At 44.6% G+C, this 20,788-nt stretch overlaps 1 protein-coding gene across 1 annotated transcript in view; it reads left to right on the forward strand.

Moving 5' to 3' along the window:
- Positions 1-20,788, forward strand: part of mtss1lb (MTSS I-BAR domain containing 2b) — a gene marked incomplete at its 5' end in the record, with an annotated part of 109,557 nt that overhangs the window by 17,438 nt on the left and 71,331 nt on the right. Inside the window, 2 exons of the mRNA XM_080730816.1 lie at positions 8,042-8,103; positions 9,777-9,850. Of these exons, the coding sequence (XP_080586942.1) occupies positions 8,042-8,103; positions 9,777-9,850 (136 nt within the window). The remainder of the gene's footprint in view (positions 1-8,041; positions 8,104-9,776; positions 9,851-20,788) is intronic.

Raw genomic sequence — 20,788 nt, forward strand, 5'->3', positions numbered from 1 at the left:
TTTCCTCGGTTTCAGGGAGACATTTCAAACTAAGCGTTTTTCGGGATTCTGAATCCAATGCAAGCATTTTTTTTGGTCTGTTTATGTGAATGAATGATTGAATGAAATGAAGGAAAACGCGTTGTACTATACAAATGACCAAAAAATAAATAAACTAACTACTACTACTACTACTACTACATGCCTGGTTTAGTCCAGGCGTTTCAGGCAGTATTTTGATGGAATCGTGCACTTTATGAAAGAAGCATGACATTTGGCACATAGTTAGAACATGCCATACGGAACATTTTTGGCTATAGGGGCATCGCAGATTTGTCTTGGGAAACTTTTGGGAGCCAATCAAAGTTGGGCTCTCATAGACTTTACTATACAGTAAAATAATACAAAAAATAAATATGCTTTAAGTAGCATGTGAGGGGTCAAACTAGGTGTTTTTCGGGATTCTGAATCCAAAGCAAGCATTTGTTTTGCAGGAAAAACATTCCTTGAGCTAAAAACGGACCCCATAAACTATGGTTTAGTGATGAGTCATCACTTTTCACAGTTTTGTTGTGGCCATTTCTCAGAAAGGAATGTTTTTCATGCAAAACAAATGCTTGCAATGGATTCAGAATCCCGAAAAACACCTAGTTTGACCCCTCACATGCTACTTAAAGCATTATTATTTTTTTTATTATTGTACTGTATAGTAAAGTCTATGAGAGCCCATCTTTGACTGGCTCCCACAAGTTTCCCAAGACAAATCTGCGATGCCCCTATAGCCAAAAATGTTCCATATGGCATGTTCTAACTGTGTGCCAAATTGCATGCAAGTGCAAGATTTTTGCCTGAAACGCTCGGACTAGTTAGTGTGGATGATAACGTGCTAAAGTACAGGGCATGTATATTTTCAAACAGACATGTCAGTGTGGATGTAGAGCACACCGTAAAATCATCAGCGCTAACTCTGAGAGTTAAATCAACGTTTTGCTGTTAGCAGACAACACTGCGTTGATGTGAATAGCAGCTACAAGATAACATAATTGCATTCTAGGCTTTGGGCCATATGTCCTCATCCCTGGCCCTACTAAAAAAAATGAGTGTGATCCTCTCTTTGAAAAGACAGTCAGCTGATTATGCATATGAGGCAACTGTGAAATGAGTCTCTTTTGTTTGGCTCTTGCGGTTCTCTTTTAAATGTGCGAATTGGCCCGATTATACACCCCCCCCCCCCACCAAAAAAAGAATTGGGCTTATCCTTACGTCCCTCTCTCCCCCTGCCTCCATACTGTACTCTCGTTCTCTCTCACTCTGTGGATTTCCTCTGTTTTTCTGTCTTGCTGCGAGGAAACAAAGGGAACAATAGAGAGACAGGGAAAGCAGTAAGCTTCCCATCCTCTGTGGGGTGTAAGGCTCCTCTCTCTTTCTCTCTCCCAGCCGTTCAGTGGAGTGGTGGCCAGACTGGGCAGCACAGATCACTGGCTCTGAGAACTAGGCCAGTGGATTGCTGTCAGCACCCCAGTGTGTAGTCACCCCCAGTAATGTCATGGTGGATGAGAAGAAGGGATATACTTACACGCATGTAAAGCGACTTAGAATAGCACTATATAAATTCCAGGTGTTATTGCGACCGAAGGTCGCAATTTACAACGAGAAAAGTCACAGCTTGTCCGCGTCCGTCCGTGTCGACGTGTACACATTTTTACGGTCTATGGGTTTGCCGCTCTGACATCATGCTCTGATGTCACTGTGATGTCAGGGGAACCACTCTACCTGAATGGGGTTTCCGCCCTGACATCACGCTCTGGCTTCACTGTGATGTCACACTAACAGAATCCCTTTTATGCCCATATATGGAGTTCACTGATGTCATCAATATTAATGAGATCCCTGTGATGCCAGGGGGAGCAATCCCTTTTATGCCCATATATGGAGATGTGGAGATCCCTGTGATGCCAGGGGAACAAATCCCTTTTATGCCCATATATGGAGATCCCTGATGTCCACAACCCTGATGTCCACATCACTGTGACCTCGCCCTTTTGGGGCGAGGTCGCTTGTATCCCTGAGGCGTCTTACTAGTTATTAGTAGTAGTATTATGATTGAAATAAATAGTGTTTGTGTGAGCCGCGATTTGGGCAGAATGGAGAAAATAAATGAATGAACTAGAAAAAGTGCTCCTCGGAGCACTCACCAATCAGAATGGAATATGAAAAATCTGACGGACCCGTCTTGATCATTGACGATAGAGATGTACCGATCTGCGTGATGCTTGGACAAAATGTTATATAGTAATATAGAAACATCAGCCTCCTGGTGGCGCTATAATATGCCATGTTAAATGGATGGCATTTGTAACTCAACGCAGTGTGAATGTGCATGTAAAGTTTCATTGCTTTAGATCTTAGCCAATCTTAGCCTATCAGGATGGAATATGACAAATCAAACAGATCCATTTTGATCACTTGACTATAGAGATAGTGTGTATCATTTTGCATGACATTTGGACAAAATCTTTAGGAGTACTGTCAAATAAATATTTTGTAAGCATCAGCCTCCTGGTGGCGCTATAACAGGCCCACCTGAAATCTGGACCCAGGGAGTGTGTTTGCACAGTTTTGCTGTGAACGGCCTAACAGTGATGGAGATTAGCTGTTTACAGACGGACGGACGGATCGGTCAGGGTGCAAAACAAAGTCTTGGCCATTCCTTTTGGCCTGGTGGAGACAATGATAGATAGATAGATAGATAGATAGATAGATAGATAGATAGATAGATAGATAGATAGATAGATAGATAGATAGATATATTGTTATTATAGTGTCCTGCACCACATGATGCCCAGCCTGCTTACAATAAAATATACATAGAATTTACATGCACCAAGACACACAATGAATGACTCAATGACTGAAGAAAGAAGAAAGAAAGAAAAAGGATGGAAGGAAAGGAAGAACAAGGACAGGAAGGAAGGGTTTTGTGCTATGTATGTCCTAGAGCAAATATTTGTGTGTCTGAGTGTGTGTGTGTGTAGGTGTGTGCGTGCGTGCGTGCATGCGTGCATGTGCGGGCGCAGGGATAGTCATGCATGTCCTGTTGCTATGGAGTTTCTCTGTCACAGGAAGTGGTGATGTAATAGTATGTTATCAAAAATGCTGACACACACACACACACACAGCTCTCTCTCTCTCTCTCTCTCACAGACACACACACACACACACACACACACACACACACACACACACACACACACACACACACACACACACACACACACACACACACACACACACGGCCACCACCACCATACTCCATGTCCCATGATCTTGTAAGAACAGTGGTGTTTGAACAGATGCATGCTCTCAAGCCTGTCGTATAGCTTCATCGTGTGACGCGTCTCTCGTTGAACGACACGCTTGAGCTTGTAGATATTAGGCCTGTCACAATTACCGTATTACAGAATTGCACTTATTTGAGATAATCACAGCTATTCTTTGCATAATCGTCGTCATAATAGTTTCCATGTTGAAAAAATGTTCATACATTTTCAAACGTTGCAGTAATATTCAAAAAAATTGCAGAAATAGCAGACAGTCTTGGGGTATTGTAAGCTTGTAGATCAGCTGTTTCCACAGTTTTTTTCATGTTCTTGAAAGTATATTATTACATGTGTCAATCTTGTCTATTTGTCCTTTGTCCACACCGATTTACAATGCATTTAAAAAAGGTAGCAGAGCTGTTTATATGCAGCAGGTCTAGAAGTCGGTACAGATAGTAGTCCTTAGGGTGGTTGTATTCCATTGGCTAACCTTATTTTATCACAACAGTTCACAAATCTTGCTGCTGAGTTCGCACATTGTTGTATTTGTCCCAGTATGGGAGTTGTTTTTTTTTTGTCGTTGGTCATGTTTTCAAACTCACTCTGGGTGATGTTGTTGGGTCTGTTCATAGCTATTAGCACCTAGCATAGCTTGCTGTGAATCATCTGCATGTTTTCATTCACGCAACATGGCCTGCTGTTTCCGTGTTATGACATGCTCACAATAGGGATGCGAGGGTTCATGTGTCTAGAATGCCGTGTTAATAGGCTAGCGTTACGCTTGGTTAGGCTAAAGGAGAAAATGGCCTGCTTTGTACCTGTCGGCCGTCCGACCGTGCCCCTGCATTAAGGTCTTGCTACTTATCTCCGTCCCTCCCCCTTGCTGGGGGGTCTGCACTCAGCCCATTGTGTGTGGAGGGCAGCTTGAGTGGGCTGTGTGACTGTCTATAAAGAACACGTGCCCGCCACACACGCACGCAAACGCACAAAGTAAATGTGCGTGCACGACAACAGACAACCAGGCGTACTGTAGGTGTACACCCATGTCCATGGCATGCACGCTATCAAGCATGCACACACACACACACACACACACACACACACACACACACACACACACACACACACACACACACACACACACACACACACACACACACACACAATACAGCATTTATAAACCAATCACCTCCCTGTTAGTAGCCACCAGACTCTTTTATTGGATTAGAATGCCCTAAATATGCTAAAATGTGTGAACCTGTGTGTGTGTGTGTGTGTGTGTGTGTGTGTGTGTGTGTGTGTGTGTGTGTGTGTGTGTGTGTGTGTGTGTGTGTGCGTGCGTGCGTGCGTGCGTGCGTGCGTGCGTGCGTGTGAGGGGCGCTTCTCCCGTTATCTCCCCTCCACACAACTTAAGCTCTGCAGGGCACTTCAAACAGCCTGCGAAAGGAGCAAGCAATGTGTGTGCGCGTGCGTGCGTGCAAATCTACATACACATGCTTGTGTGTTGCACGCACGTTTGTGCACATGTGTCTGTGTGTGCGCGCTTGCGTGTGTGTGTGTGTGTGTGTGTGTGTGTGTGTGTGTGTGTGTGTGTGTGTGTGTGTGTGTGTGTGTGTGTGTGTGTGTGTGTGTGTGTGTGTGTGTGTGTGCACGTGCGTGCGTGGCTGTGGGAGCCGGGGTGGCACCGTGGGGAAATGGGGTTGTGATTTCAGACCGAATTAAGCCACATCAAACAGGCCAGATCAAAGAGCACAGCCCTTGCCGTCGTCTCCCCTCTGACATCACGGTTTCTCGCCATGGGATGCCCCTCCCCCTCTTATCACCCTCTCCCCCCTTTTCACTCCTCCCCCTTCTTCAATCTTTCATTCTATGGTGTTATTCACTGTGGTGCATTTCTATTCCTTCACGATTAACCTTTGTTTATTTCTAATTTTTTAGCTCCTATGTATTGTTTTTTGTATGCCCTACTGCTACATTAATATCTAATTAATTATGGATTGACAATGGAGGCCCTGACAGGAGACCCTCCATCCCCCCCAGAACATCAGCTGTGTGGGTTTCTCACTCAGTACACATTAACATCCTCAACATTAAGCGACGTGCGCGTGGCATCATTAAAATTGCGTCCCCCCCCCCCCCCAAACATTAAATCACCAATACTGTATTGGTGATTTAATGTTTGGGGGGGGGGGGACGCAATTTTAATGATGCCACGCGCACGTCGCTTAACACTTACTCAACAGTCTTTAGCAGGTCAGACAATGGACTATTGATATGCATACAACCTCCTTCCTTTGTTAACCTGGAAGACCTGGAATTATTTTATACTTAAGCTCTTGAAAAATAGCAGATAATATACAAGCTCACAGATGAAGCGAGCTCGTAGATCAGCAAGCTTGTAGATCAGCGAGCTTGTAGATCTGCTATTTTTGAAAAAAATCATCTTTCATATATATTTTTCAAAGCAAACATCTGTAACTCAAATCTCAAAGCTTCTGGGGGTCCCTGGAACAACATATTTTGAGATGGGGGTCCGCGGCCAAATACATGTCATTTTGGGGGTCCTTGACATGAAAAGGTCTGAGAACCACTGATTTAGAAGAAGGATTTAGGAGACATTTATTCCCGGCCGTAATGGGTTAAATCACCCTGGTGTGACACTGCACTACAGCGTCTGTAAACGTTGTCGAGGTGTGAACTTAAATTAAGTGTTATTTAGCATCGATGCTTGTCTGTGCGCGTCAGAGGCGTGACACTGCAAAAAAATAATAAAGATACGGGACGGTGCCTACGCGCGTGACCGACCGGACCAATTCATGGGTTTCATTTGTAGTCCTACACGGCCATGTTGAGGACCAACACAGGTGTTTAAATTTGTCTTATTTTCAACGCCAATCAGAACACTACAAATGAAACAAATGAATACAACACTGATCCTTAGTGTGCTCGTTTACCTTTGAGACTGTACATGTAACCAAATGGACCTGTTTGTACTTCCTCGTACAAGTGTGCGGATGACAATGATACATACAGTATATAAAACATAGGGGTTGAGTTCAGCAATAAAACAAGGTAAAAGAGTTTCATACAACCTCTATAGTTGTAACTACACTACACATAAAGTCTTGGTCTTGCACATTACAGGTGATTTCTATAAGAAAGCAATGTGTGTGCAGAACGGAGGCATCCATCTGAGACAGCGTTCTAGCTTTGATTGCCGTCAGCATTCCCGGCTGCTTCAGACAGACCCTTTGATGCCGGCTGCTCCCATAGGCTGTCAAGTGCTGTGTGTGTGTGTGTGTGTGTGTGTGTGTGTGTGTGTGTGTGTGTGTGTGTGTGTGTGTGTGTGTGTGTGTGTGTGTGTGTGTGTGTGTGTGTGTGTGTGTGCGCGTGTGCGTGTGCGTGTGCATGGGTGTGTGTGTGGGTGTGTTTGGGGGGTTAGGTAGCTGCGTGGGGATTGGTGTGATGGAGTGGCTGCTTTGCAGGAGGGCGATGGGCTGGACAAAATGAGAGAGAGGGAGATAGATGGGGGGGGGGGGTGGTACCAATGGAGATCATGATGCTGTAGAAGGAGATTTAGAAAGAGGAGGAGGCTGAGGCAACATAGAACAGAGGAACAGAACGGAGTAGGGCTGTCACGATATGACATTTTACATGACGATTAATTGTCACTCAAACAATTGGTGATTTGATTAACGATTTAATTGTGTATTTGTTGTTGATAATTACATTTCTGTTTGGCTTTTAGGCTTTGAAGTTGCATATGGTAGATATGACACATAACCTAAATATACAAATACATTACTGACATATTTGACAACTTACTACTTAAAAAATAACATTGATAACATCTACAAACATCTACAAGCTCACAACGCGTCGCGATGCGACGCGTTGTGAGCTTGTAGATCTGCTATTTCCACTATTTTTTCAACATTCACGATTATGACGATTATGACAAAATAATTGCGATAATGTCAAATAATCACGATTAGTCGATTATGTAATAATTGTTACAGCCCTAGAACGGACTAGCATTTAAATGAGACACATAAAAGGAGAAGGAGAGAGAGACAGAAAGAGAAAGAGAGAGAGAGAGAGAGAGAGAGAGAGAGAGATATGAAGAAAAGGTGGTGTTGGATGCACTCTGTGACCTATGTTTTTGCAAGCAGAGATGAGTCATTGAAGGAATTTTAAGAATGCTAAAGAATGCACCAGAGCGATGCAGATCCAAAGTGTTATGGCGTATATACAATGTGCTGTGCTCTCTGCTTCTAATGGCAATGTACTGTACTGTACGACTGCAGAATAGCGAAGATATCCATGAATGAAAGTACATCGCTGTACATCGATAAATTATTGATTATTATTTATAATCGATTAAATCCCTACATGCATGTGTCCCATTTTGGTGAAATAGCATAAAAGTATTAGCTATAGTACACAACCAGACATCCCTCAGTCCCTACTTTTCACCCCTGCCTTCACTTATTGCGCATGGACGGAAAATACAATTTATACCTCTTAAGTGCTTCCTCCCGTCTCCACTGTGTGTTAAACTGCTACACAGTGAAATCGATAAGGGTTATGTTAGTACACTCTCCCAGTTAAATTAACACAGAGGGTTTTACTGCGTATGGTGTAGCTCTTCTCTGACGTCTGCCGCAGGACAGAACCAAAGCTGATGTGTGGGGAGGAGAGGTGTTCTATGATTCTAACCAGTGCTCTGTATGTGTTCCCAGTGCTCCTATCCAGTGTGGGAGGACTTCAGCGCCAAGGCCACCAAGCTCCACTCCCAGCTCCGGTAAGCTTTAATAACTAACAACAGCTTCCTTTGCAAAGTTAGGAATGGCATGAAAGGAACATGCAAAACAAACAAAGAGACAAACAGACAGACAGACAAACATAAGAACTGGTAGGGATACTAGTAATTTAGAATTAACTGGGAAGTCCGAAGGAGTGATTTTCTTACTGTAATATGATGTTATTCCATCTATTAACAAGTGGTAGAGGCGGAGAAAAAAAGTTAAAGTTAACTCTTACCAGAGGTGGGAGGGGTCTAATCTGAGTTCCCAGAAGTATTTTTTTTTTGTCGCCACTAGGGGGACGAGAAGAACTTCTGGCCTGAAACCATTATACAGTATCTCTGGGCCGGAAGTCAGCCCAGCTTAGAATCTGAGCTGCACAAGTATGGGTAACTGGAGGCAAAGATTGCCTCCAGTTACCCATGTAAACGAGAAAAATGTATTGTTGAGCGATACAAATAAGCAATCTAGCATAAAATCCCACCGCTCGCGGCCGGAGATGCTGTACCGATCGTTCATGGACATCATGACATCAGATTGACGTGGTAAAATGTCTAGTCCGGAATTCCCCTTTAAATGTGACATCAGAAATCCAATATCCCGACCCTCTGACCTCAGCACACTAAAGCAGGGGTCTTCAACGTTTTCATACCAAGGACCCCGTAGTTGAGAGACACATGAAGCAGGGACCCCCTCTACATCCATACTATAATTAGAGAGAGAGGTCAGTCAGTCAGTAGGTCACAAAATGCATTATCTATTCACTCGCTTCAGCGACTGATCTCAAATTTAACATGGCATTGGTCATTAGCATTATACACACGGTGACGGAGCCCGTATTTCATTTTTCCCACATTCTAGCGATTTATTAGCGTTTCTTCACTCTACAGCTCTACAGCCTGTTGTCAGGGTTACGGTCCGTTCCTCCAGGCCATGGGATCTGTAGCCCCGGGCCCACACACACCTCTCTCACAGTTAGGAATGTTGCAGTCTCTCTCTCTCTCTCTCTCTCTCTCTCTCTCTCTCTCTCTCTCTCTCTCTCTCTCTCTCTCTCTCTCTGCATGGGTCACGCATGCAACGGGTGATGTGTGTCTCATCTTCCAACGGGTATAGAAAACTTATGTGGAGCAAATAGGCCTACATCCTCATTCTTCTATTCACCTAATTTTGCTGTTAAATTATTTGTATCCATCATAAATATACACTCCTCCATGGGCTGCTCCTTACATTATGATGCTCCCACATATTCTCACGCACGCACCATGCAGTTACAGTTACTTTCCCCAAAACCCACACTCTGCACATATTTTGCAGCACATATATTCGAACGGGTAAGGTCTAGTATTTTATAAACGAACGTTGTATAAACGTGTTTGACAGCACTGTCATCTGTCTGTTAGATTCATGTTAATATGTTTTTTTCAAACTTTTGACCTCTTTAATCATTGTTACTTACTAGAGACTTGACCTTTCACTCTGTACTTTTTTTTTACCTCTACACCGAACCTATTTGCCAGAGCTTGTAGATCTGCTATTTTTGGTTATTTTTGCTAAGTTGTTCATTTAAAAAGAATTATCCTATCACACAAAGATGTTGGCGGCCTCCCTGTAGTAACTCTGAGTTGAAGACCCCTGCACTATAGTGAACCTCTTGGCCTTGTTGTCCCCGTAGCACCACAGTCCTGGCTGCCGTGGCCTTCCTGGATGCCTTTCAGAAGGTGGCAGACATGGCCACCAATACAAGAGGTAGGACCAACCTAAGTGTGTGTGTTTGTGTGTGAGTGCGCGTGCGTGCGTGTGTGTGTGTGTGTGTGTGTGTGTGTGTGTGTGTGTGTGTGTGTGGGGGGGGGGGGGGGGGGGGGGGGGGTGTTAATATGTTTTGCATTAGTTGTGCTCATTTTGAGTGAAATGCGCCTTCTAAAATGGACAACACCACAAACAGAAATCCCATTAAGTTTGGGGTGATTTTTATCAAGCAGCCTGCTAGAATTCTACTTCCACTGATGAAAGGGCTTCCAGCAGCCTAACGGTTCATTCTGTCCCAAACGTCAGAGCATTTATCAAGCACTGTTTAAAGGGATAGAGACGAGTGATGTCTCCCCTAGAACACTGATAAAGTCTATTTTTACAGTAAGCTGAGATCTGTGTTTTAAAATGGATTTCAGCCTAGATCGCGCGCGTGCGTGCGTGCGTGCGTGCGTGCGTGCGTGTGTGTGTGTGTGTGTGTGTGTGTGTGTGTGACTGTCATCGCAAAAGTAGAACACTCACATAGTGCTGCAGCTATCAGTTATTTTCTTAGTGATTATTCTATGTACTTTGTTGATTAATCAAATAATCAAGCGTGTTTTTTTTATTACGTAAGCCCTATTTTATACTTTGAAGTACAACAGTATTTCTCACTAATAGCTAAAATAGCAGATCTACAAGACCGTGGAGCCTGTGATGACATACCCATGGAGTTGCTGCATTCATTGACAACTTGATGACGTGTATGGTGACTATGGCTCCGTTAGCTGAGATTGTTGGACATATTTATGTCTGTCAAGCTTGGCAAGAGACCAATTCTAACAGGCAAGAAATTCTAACTCTATATACTGTAGAGTGAGTGTGTGTTGGGTTCTGATCAGGTCTGGTGGATACTTACTACCCCCTGAATACTGATCAGATAGAGAGAAGTGAAAGTAAGAGGTAGAGTGGCAGGAAGACTGTCACGCCTAAAGGCCAATACGACATTGAAAGATCTCACGGCTTAGAAAGGCTTCCCGAACTATTGGGGTCATCACTAGGTCCATATACATGGACAAATGTGTCCGTGGCAAGACTTGGCCTCGCCCCGCGGCAATGGCGCGGCATATTGTGATGATAAGACCCAATTACTGAATGTCATACATAATTCAGAATACTTATGACAATGATTTACTATGACGCTATGTATGGAACATTAGGAGTCCACTAAGACAGCTTGTTAACAAACGTTTTGTTTTCAAGGACCACCATAACTCAGAGAGTGTACAGCGGGCCAATTTGGTTCCATTTGTACACTCTCAGAGTTATAGACCTGTAATGGTCATTTAGGTCTATAGCTCTTTGTGTTCGTCTACTCATGTTGAATGTTCTGTGGCAAAAAGAGAATTTTCAAATGTCCAGCATGGCGATGACCGGATAGACATCGGGACGTGCACAGGCTCCAAGGAAAAGTTCTAGAACTGCCCTTCCGAAGCTCGGAATGACGTCAATTTGTAGTTATATATCACAAAGAAAAGTTTGCAAGGGTCGGAAAGGGGTATGTACCGCGCTTAACATAGGGGATCTCACCTCCCATTGTGACTTATTGGGTGCAGCTGTCTGGCTGTGTGTGCGTGCTTGTGTGTGTTTGTGCGTGTGTGCGTGTGCGTGTGTGTGTGTGTGTTTGTTTGTGCGTGCTTGCGTGCGTGCGCGTGTGTGTGTGCGCGTGTGTGTGCGTGCGTGTGTGTTCTTGCCCCCCCCAGGTGGGGTCCTATAGAGGAGGATACAGGAAGAGACTCGTGCTGCTTTTTTACAGGCCAGACAGGAAATCACCAAAGCTCTGTCAGCTCATTACAGATGCCAATGCCACACACACACACACACACACACACACACACACACACACACACACACACACACACACACACACACACACACACGCGCACACGCACAGCACACACACACACACGAGCGCGCGCACACATGCACCGACGCACACAGGCACACGCGCACAGGCACACAAACTCATACACATACACATGCACACAAAATAGAATGAGCTTGTTTGGTCATGAAGGAAGGAATTGATGCAGGCTCCAGAACGCAGTGAGCTTGAGAGACTTGACTCTCTTATTACAGTACAGACAGACAATGGTTGTGTCTCTATACGGAGGCAGACGTGACAGCGCCAATAATGATGCCCTCTGTCTTCCTTAGTGTGCATCTGACAGATGATTACAGTGGCGCGTGTGTGTGTGTGTGTGTGTGTGTGTGTGTGTGTGTGCGTGCGTGCGTGCGTGCACGTTTGTGTGCGACACTCAGGACCAAAGGGTACTGATGATGCCATGCTCTGTTCTTGTACAGCTGCGAGCATTAAACATAATTGGTTCTGAGCCTCCAATGACTGCTTACTTTCTCTTGTTGACTTCCTCTCTCTCTCTCTGTCTCTCTGTCTCCCTGTCTCTCTCTCTCTCTCTCTCTCTCTCTCTCTCTCCCCCTCTCTCATCTGTGTCTGTCTGCCGTTATTTAAGCCCTGGAGGAAATCCATAGAGGACGTTTACAGGGAGAGAGAGAGAGAGAGAGAGAGGGAGAGACAATGATGAAAGCACAACACAGCAGGGGGTATAGAGAGAGAGAGGAGAGGAGAACAGGGAATGAGTCACGATGCATCCCCCATACAGCAGTACATCATCAGGCATTGTGCAGGACTTTCCAGTGTTTCCTAAAATTGGATGCAATTGTCACATGGAGTGTGTGTGTGTGTGTGTGTGTGTGTGTGTGTGTGTGTGTGTGTGTGTGTGTGTGTGTGTGTGTGTGTGTGTGTGTGTGTGTGTGTGTGTGTGTGTGTGTGTGTGTGTGTGTGTGTGTGTGCGCGTGCGAGAGAGAGAGAGAGAGAGAGAGAGAGAGAGAAAATCTGTGAATTCTGAGCCTAGAAATGAACTTTAATCAAGAGGATGAGGCGTCGTGGGGGCCATATGGGGGCTCTATGTTGGGCCTCCTGGCCCTAACTAGGCTCCAAGTTATTACCCCCCCCAAGAAAGTAGGGCAGTTCTGCACATTCTGTGGGGGTCAAAATGTACAACATGCATGCATGGCATGCGTGTGCATGTGTGCGCGCGTGCTTGTGTGTGTGTCAGAGAGAGAGTAAAGCCCTTTGCACACAGGACAGTTGCGTTTTTTTCGTTTGCGGCATGAATAAAACGCATTGGATTTGGTGTGCAAGGCTGTGCGGAATCGGCGCTGCGGATCCAAAAAGGAGTCATAAAAGGAGTGATGAGTTTTTTACCGCATGCGACAAGACGCACGAATCGAACTGGTTTCGATCGAGAAAAAAACGCACGGCGGCAGCCACTCGTCGCACGGCTAATTCGGAGCCGGTGTGCATGAGGTCATAGAGAATCATTGTTTTCTTTTCAAAAAATTATATTGTCAGTTTTATCCGTGCGGTTAAACGCGCCTGTGTGCAAAGGGCTTTAGTGTGTGTGAGAGACAACAAACCACAGAAAAACGGAAGCACGACGTATCAAACACACAACAGGCCTTTACCCCTGATGTGGGTAGGAGACCGCTGTGGTTTGTTGTCTCTAAGTGCGTGTGCTTGTGGTTTGTTGTCTCTAAGTGCGTGTGCTTGTGTGTGTGCGTGCACGCACGAACGCTTGTGTGTGTGTTCATGGTTGTGTGTGTGTGTGTGTGTGTTTACCTTCTCTGTGTTTAATAACCAGTCCTGTCTTTCATTTAACAGCGTTTTACTAGGCCTACTCTTCCTCTTCCTCCTCATCCTCGCCTCAGAATCAGTCAGCAGACACACAGCTGGATCAATTTAACATGCTCCTTCACTCACTCACTCACACACACACACACACACACACACACACACACACACACACACACACACACACACACACACACACACACACACACACAGCAGAACGGCAGCTACATCCTAATATCTTTCATCATTCAATAGGCATTTGGTACGCAGGTCTCCCAGTTGTATTATCAACAACACAACAGGTTATATGCACAGCAGCCATATTGCAGAGAAGTTGGGTCTCTTCTCACTTCCTTCATATGTGTTACCAATGATACTAATGAAGGCTCTGTTCCATTTCATGTGGCACAGTGGTTCTCACACCTTTTAATCCAAGGGGTCATTTGGAACCCCTTCAAGGAACCATGAGGGTCCCTGGACCACACTTTGAGACCCAATGGTGTAGCAGAGTGTTTCCAATGAACATGCAAAATATCACTATACCCTGACTCTGTTTGGAATGGAACAGAGCCTTCATTAGTATTATTCCTTCACACCTGTGAAGGAAGTGAGAGACACCCAACCTCTCTCCAAAATGGCTGCTGTGCATATAGCCTAACAGGTTTCCCAGTTGTATTATCAACAAATAGGAATTACAGGGTTATTTACAGGGTTATTTATTTATATGACAGTCCTACACAGTTCATATTTGCATTTAATTACCACTCAAAATAGCTGACAATGAGGAGTCACAGTGACTCCACTGTAAACAGAGACTAGTCAGATTCAAGGCAGACAGTGTGCATTGACTAGGAAACATTCATGGTCAAATGATGGAACCAACAGTTGGGGATTGTTCCAGACTGTTGAGGAAAGGAGTAATAGTCGTGTAGAAAGACAGAAAGGAAGAGAGGGAGAGAGAGATGTAGTTGAGAGAGCATGTACTGTAGCACTAAGTCAGAACATGAAGAAAGAGTGTGTTTTCTATCGAGACAGAAGGAACTGGACAGAAGGAACTGGACAGTAGTCTGTTGTGAAGGTTTATTATAGCATGTTTGTGTGTGTGTGTGTGTGTGTGTGTGTGTGTGTGTGTGTGTGTGTGTGTGTGTGTGTGTGTGTGTGTGTGTGTGTGTGTGTGTGTGTGTGTGTGTGTGTGTGCGCGCGCATGTGTTCCAACTGTAGGTGTTTAAAGATTATGTAGAAGTTAATTATTAGTAATTGATCGGTTTTAGCCGATATTTTGTTTTATAATATTCATATTTGAATGTGAAGCTGAAAAAGCCCTTGTGATGATGAAGACTGAAGATTCATTCAGTGTTTTCTGGGGAAGCTTTTCAATTTGGATTTTTTTTTAAGAAAAATATTACATTTAGATATTTGCAGGGTCATATTTGTCGATACCGATTCCAATACGATATATATTGCATTATAATTTATGTAATATCTATCGGTATTGGAATCGGTATCGACAGATATGACCCTGTAAAATATCAGTTATCAGTTATCGGATATCGGCCATCATGTCATGATCATCGTGCATCTCTAGTGCACATGCATGCATGGCACACATGAGAAGGTTAGGGATCCGCTGGATCGCGGTGCGCCGCCAATCACAGATGAGCGGGACCACATTTATGAGCATGGTTGCCAAGCAACAAGGAGAGACTGTGTGTGTGTGTGTGTGTGTGTGTGTGAGGGAGAGGGAGAGACAGAGAGAGAAGAGAAAAAATAGCCATGTTGTTGCCAAGAGAGAAGTGGGGGAAATCTGAGCATGATGCGTCGCTGCGTTTCATAGATAGCATGCCATTCATGGTTGAAGAGCTCTAGTAATGTAGCATACATTCTGTCACGCAAGGAAAGGTGGTCCAACGGTGCATTTATAGACCCTCCCTCGCACACCAACGGAGCCAGGGTCAGTCGGTTGCAGGAGCTGAATCACTGTCATGAATCATTGAGCTAAATGTTTGCTGTGCTGCAATAGTACCACAGACTTTCTGCAAGCAGATCTCCAATGTATCCCCTTTTCTGTCCATGTGACCTCTCTGTAATCCTGGCCGGTGAAATTGCATGCAACGGGACCATGTCCTCACAATGAGATTAACCAATATTGTTGAGTGTGTGTTGAGCATGGTGGTGGTGAGTGATCCCAAAAAAGCATGTTTTAATGGCTGGGAAAAAGTGCACTCAGTTCCTGAAGAGTGCTACCTACAGTTTGTAGTTCTAAAACCTAGAGGTGAATTGCAATGGGTTTGTCCCGTGCCAGATCTCCGATTCCGGGTTTTCGATGTATGCAGAAATGAACAATAAGGCCTGTTGTGGCTAACATAAGCCTGAGAGAGTTTCGAGTTTACTTCTATGACCACCCGTTGATGTCTCGACCGTGAATCTTGTGCTGCCATGTGCTTTTTATAGCGTGGCCTTCAGCCAAGTCATGTAGAACGGGGTTTCCTGTGTCTACAGTATGTTAGGGCTGTCCTCGACTAAAGAAGTGATTCATTGACTATTAGTCCTATAGGGATTTGTCGACTAATCGATTAGTTGATTTAATGAACACAATCTGTAAAATTGTGTTTTCACCATATACAGTGCAGTTGTGCAGAGACCAGCCTTTTCAGGTTGGTATGGTTGATGAGAGCTGGACATTCTGTTCAACATTCTGTTGATTACAATTCGTCACTGTCGGGCAGAAACCTTGTATCTCCAAGTTTCAAATTTGTATTTTTTACGTAAAGTATATCCCTGCTTCATCATACAATACTGTCACAAAAAACTAGTGAAAACAGCCAATCTACAACCACACAACGCCTCGTGATGCGAGGCGTTGTGTGTAAAGGTTTACCTTAACTTAACTTAACAATTTACTAATAACACTTTGCCCATAATGTTATGCCATTTTGAAGGGAGAAATCCTGCTCAGCTAAATTGCTATTTGAATGGTGTCTGCACTCTGCAGTAGTAATGTTTATTTTATACAGAGAGCGGCTTTATTTTCCTCTCAAAGTACACGCCGACTTACTATCGACAGCAAAACATTGTGAGCAGGGAGGCCACTCTGTTATTAGACGCTATATTAGACGCGTGTGGTTAAAACAAGTGTGTTGATCTGTGGAGGGATGTGTTCGTTTGTTTTGGAGCAAGAGGTGGGCAATTTCTTAACCCATTTAGGCCTAGGATTATTGACTGCTTTAACCATTGAAAAATAGCAGATATACAAGCTCACAGCGCGGCACCGAGTGCCGCGCTGCGAGCTTGTAGATCTGCTATTTTTGAAAAAGTCGTGAAAATGTGTGCAAATCTTTGAATATATGTATTTTCAAAGCGAACGTTTGTAACTCAAATTTTGCTTCTGGGTGGTCCCTGGAACTAAATATGTTGAATGGAGGTCCGTGGCCAAATAAATATCATTTTGGGGGTCCTTCACATAAAAAGGTTTGAGAACCACTGACATAGTAGTCTCTCAAGAACAGACTAACTGAGCTCCATTTAAGTGAAAAGGACCTTTTCTTTGACGATGGCTGGCCAGATTGCTGACATAGAAACATAGGTTTTTCAAAAAACTTTAGAAGGATTCAAAAGACACTTATAGAATCGGGTCAAAATTCTAATTCTCACGATTTTTTTATATTTAAAGCATAAAATATTGCGTCATATTGTGTTCAGGCCTAAATGGGTTTAATTAAGCATGGAGGGAGTGATCAGTAGGTTGCCCCAAAGACATGATGTATTTTTTGTGTAAAAAAAAGGGTCAAGGTCAAGTTGGTAATTACGTATGGATGGGTGGATTTTCAGGAAATGATGTGGGGAATGATCAGTAGGCTGTCCCAAAGAGATGATTAACTTTTGGGTCTTAAAAGGTCAAGGTCACAGTCAAGAGATGTGCAGGCAGGATTTGCATCTCCACAGGCATTAGCGGTCACTGGTTAGTGATTCAAGTGGTTAAATATATGAATGAACACACAAATTGACATGAATCGAAAATACACTGATGATTGTGCTGTCAAACAATGAAACTATATGGAATCTATGAAAAGGTGGTGGGGGTCCCTGCTTCATCTCTCTCTCTCAACTAAGGGTTCCTTGGCCTGAAAACGTTGAAGAGCCCTGCTATGGCATATTGGACATAATACTGTATATGATAGGCCTATGAGGACAGGCAGTCTTTTTCGGTGCAGTTATGACTGAGTGAGTAAGTTGAGTTGACTATTCTGTCCCAGTAAAGTGCATTGAGCTTTGAGTCTGGGGTTCATGTGGGGTTCATTGTGAGGGGTATGGAATAAGAATCTATCTTTTTTTCCACCCCCATCCCCCCGTTCTTTAACTCTCTCTTCCTCCCTTCCTCCCTCCTTCTTTCTAAGTAGGCCATGGCTGAGAGGCCCATTGTTGTGCAGAGAGGGTTACAAAAACAACATATTGTCTTTAATTAAGCCCTGGTCACAATGTGCATCTATTTTACTCCCTCCCTCCTCCCTCTTCCTCTCTCTCTCTCTCTCTCTCTCTCTCTCTCTCTCTCTCCCTTCCTCCTGCTCTCCATCTCTCCCTCAGTGTTGCCATGACTGCTTACATTGGCTTGTTCTTCTGTAAAGTCGCTTATAAATATCGGTGGTTCCGGGTTGCAGTTTTGTTTTGGTGGGGGGCTTGTTTATCATTATTAGAAACAGTTGTTCTCAAATATTGTCATGTCATGGAGGCCATATTAGTATGTATTCGTCTCTAAACCCTAAACCAAACAATTATCCACATTCTATTTTCATTTAACCAACGTATTATGTTTAAACTTCGCTTCTTCTGAGCTTGTTTTCCTAGACCTGGTTGCTTATTTCTCTCACAAAATCTGGCAACACTGCTCTCCCTCTCTCTGCCAGAGCACTTTCCCTTTCCCTTCCAACCCCCTCCCTCCCTCACATACAAACCTCTCCTCCTCCTCTCCTCTCCTCTCCTCTCCTCTCCTCTCCTCTCCTCTCCTCTCCTCCATTTCCATTCTTCCACCTCGGCTGCCACTCTCAACAACTCCCTCCATCATCGTCTCTGTATCGCTCGCTTTGCTCACTCGTCTGCCACTCCTCCCTCTCTTCTCTCCCGCTTTCTCTCTATTCTCTCCATCTCTGTCTTTGGCTGCACTCTAAGGACATTTCCTGATGTCACAGTGTGGTATTGTCCCCGAGGTCAACAACAAGGCACGCTCTGTAGCAGGCACGCACGCACGCACGCACAGTCGCACGCACGCACGCACGCGCGGCGCGCACACACACGCACGCACACACACACACATGCGCACACACTCGCGCACGCTCGGTAGGCATGGGAAGCAGAGCTCACAGCTCTGTGAGGTTCAATGCTCCAAGGCCAAGTTCCCCTCTTATGAGACGACAGAGTGCTGAGAGAGAAAAGAGAGGGAGGGGGAGAGAGAGAGAGAGAGAGAGAGAGAGAGAGAGGAGAGAGAGAGAGAGAGAGAGATGGGGGGCGGGGGAGATGTGTGGGTGGGGGCTATTAGGAAGTTTTCAATTCTCAATTTTACACTTTCAAGTTAACCACTTGGGGGGGGGGACATTCGCTGAGAAGTGTGTAGATTGGCTATTTTCTTTCTTCTTTCTTGTTTTTTTTTTTATCCCACGATTTTGAAACACACTTTTCACTCAGTGCCAATTGTCTAAATCTGTCAATCCCTCTGCCAACCTGGGGAGAGCAACGGACTGGCCTCATGCTTCCTTCAATGCATGAGGAGTGAGCAGGCCGCTTCTTATCACCTGACAGCTATGGGGGGGGGGGATTTCCCCGGTATAGGACTTAGCGTGTGGAAGGAACACGTTATTCCAACCAGTTCCTTTCCCCTCCATCAGGTGCCCCGGCTGGCCAGGGGGAGGCAGTATAGAGACTAGGGATGTCCCGATACCACTTTTTTGCTGACCGAGTACAAGTACGAGTACTTCATTTTGAGTACTCACCGATACCGAGTACCGATTCGAGTACAATTAATAATACAAAATGTCTTTAAATTACGTTTTTTTTTTTTTCTTTTCTTTTTTCTCAGATGTTCCTCACTTTCTGGCTGTATATAACACATTAAATTGCATCGCTTTCCCAGAACATGGCACAACTGCCACACATTTCACTTTTTTTTAAGGTTTAGCCCATAGAAATTCCTGTACTGTGCATGATCTTCTAGATCTGCTATGCTCAAAAATTTTGTATTTTTACTTTTGATACTTTAAACACATGGGCGGCCAAGGTTTATAACATTTATAGCTGTTGCTGGTGCCACCATTGACTTACGTTATGTTTTGATGAGCCCCGCAAGCTTCGTGCGTGTGCACGTGCGTGTCCAGAGAAGATTGAGGAGGTACTCCATTTTGTTTACAAACGCTCGCGAAACTCGCGGTAAAAAAATCGCGGTAAATTCGCGGTAAAGTGTCGCCGTGAAAACAATCAGCTCTCTGCCTCCATGGGGCTGTTTTTACCTCATTCTCAGATAAAGCCGTTCTTATGTTTCAAAGTAGAATCTAAAGCCATGTAAAATCCTTCCGTGTGGGGAGAGACAGGGGCTTCCTGCCCTGGCTGGGTGACGTAATGGATTCAGGGCATGCAAAGGGAAGCTGCGGTCTCGAAAAGTTAACTATTTGTTGACTCGTCCCTCGACGATATAACTTCCTGTGGCAGGGTGACATCTAGTGGCCATAACTCGTCCCTGAACGCGTTTGGCTCCCCAAGTGTTAAGAGAGAGAGAGAAAGGCGAAGTGGCGGAACACACAGGGTACTCGGGCGCTTTGTGAGCAGTATCTGACGAGTACCGATACCGCAAAATAGGCCGGTATCGGGGCGAGTACCGATACCACGAGTACCGATACCGCATCCCTAATAGAGACCAGGATTACTGCATGTTTTTAGTGAGGGTGTCGACCCTATGGACACGGGGAGAACATGCAAACTCCACACAGAAAGGCCCTTTCGCCAACCCCACCTAGGGTCTGGGCACTGATGACGCGAGAAAGAGAGAGAGAACACGGCCACAGCGTCCCCGGCAGGAATTGAAGCCTGGATCGGCTAGTTTCATGAAAAGAGGGTGGTGTAGAGGAAAAAGAGCACAAGTACAGTTGCAACTCAGGTCTGCTTGACTAGGGTTTAATTTATTAATTTAGGCCTAGAATTATTGAATGCTTTAAACAGTGAAAAATAGCAGATATACAAGCTGCGAGCTTGTAGATCTGCTATTT

This window comes from Nannobrachium achirus (assembly GCF_963921795.1).
Source record: "Nannobrachium achirus genome assembly, chromosome: 7".
Lineage (NCBI taxonomy): Eukaryota > Metazoa > Chordata > Actinopteri > Myctophiformes > Myctophidae > Nannobrachium > Nannobrachium achirus.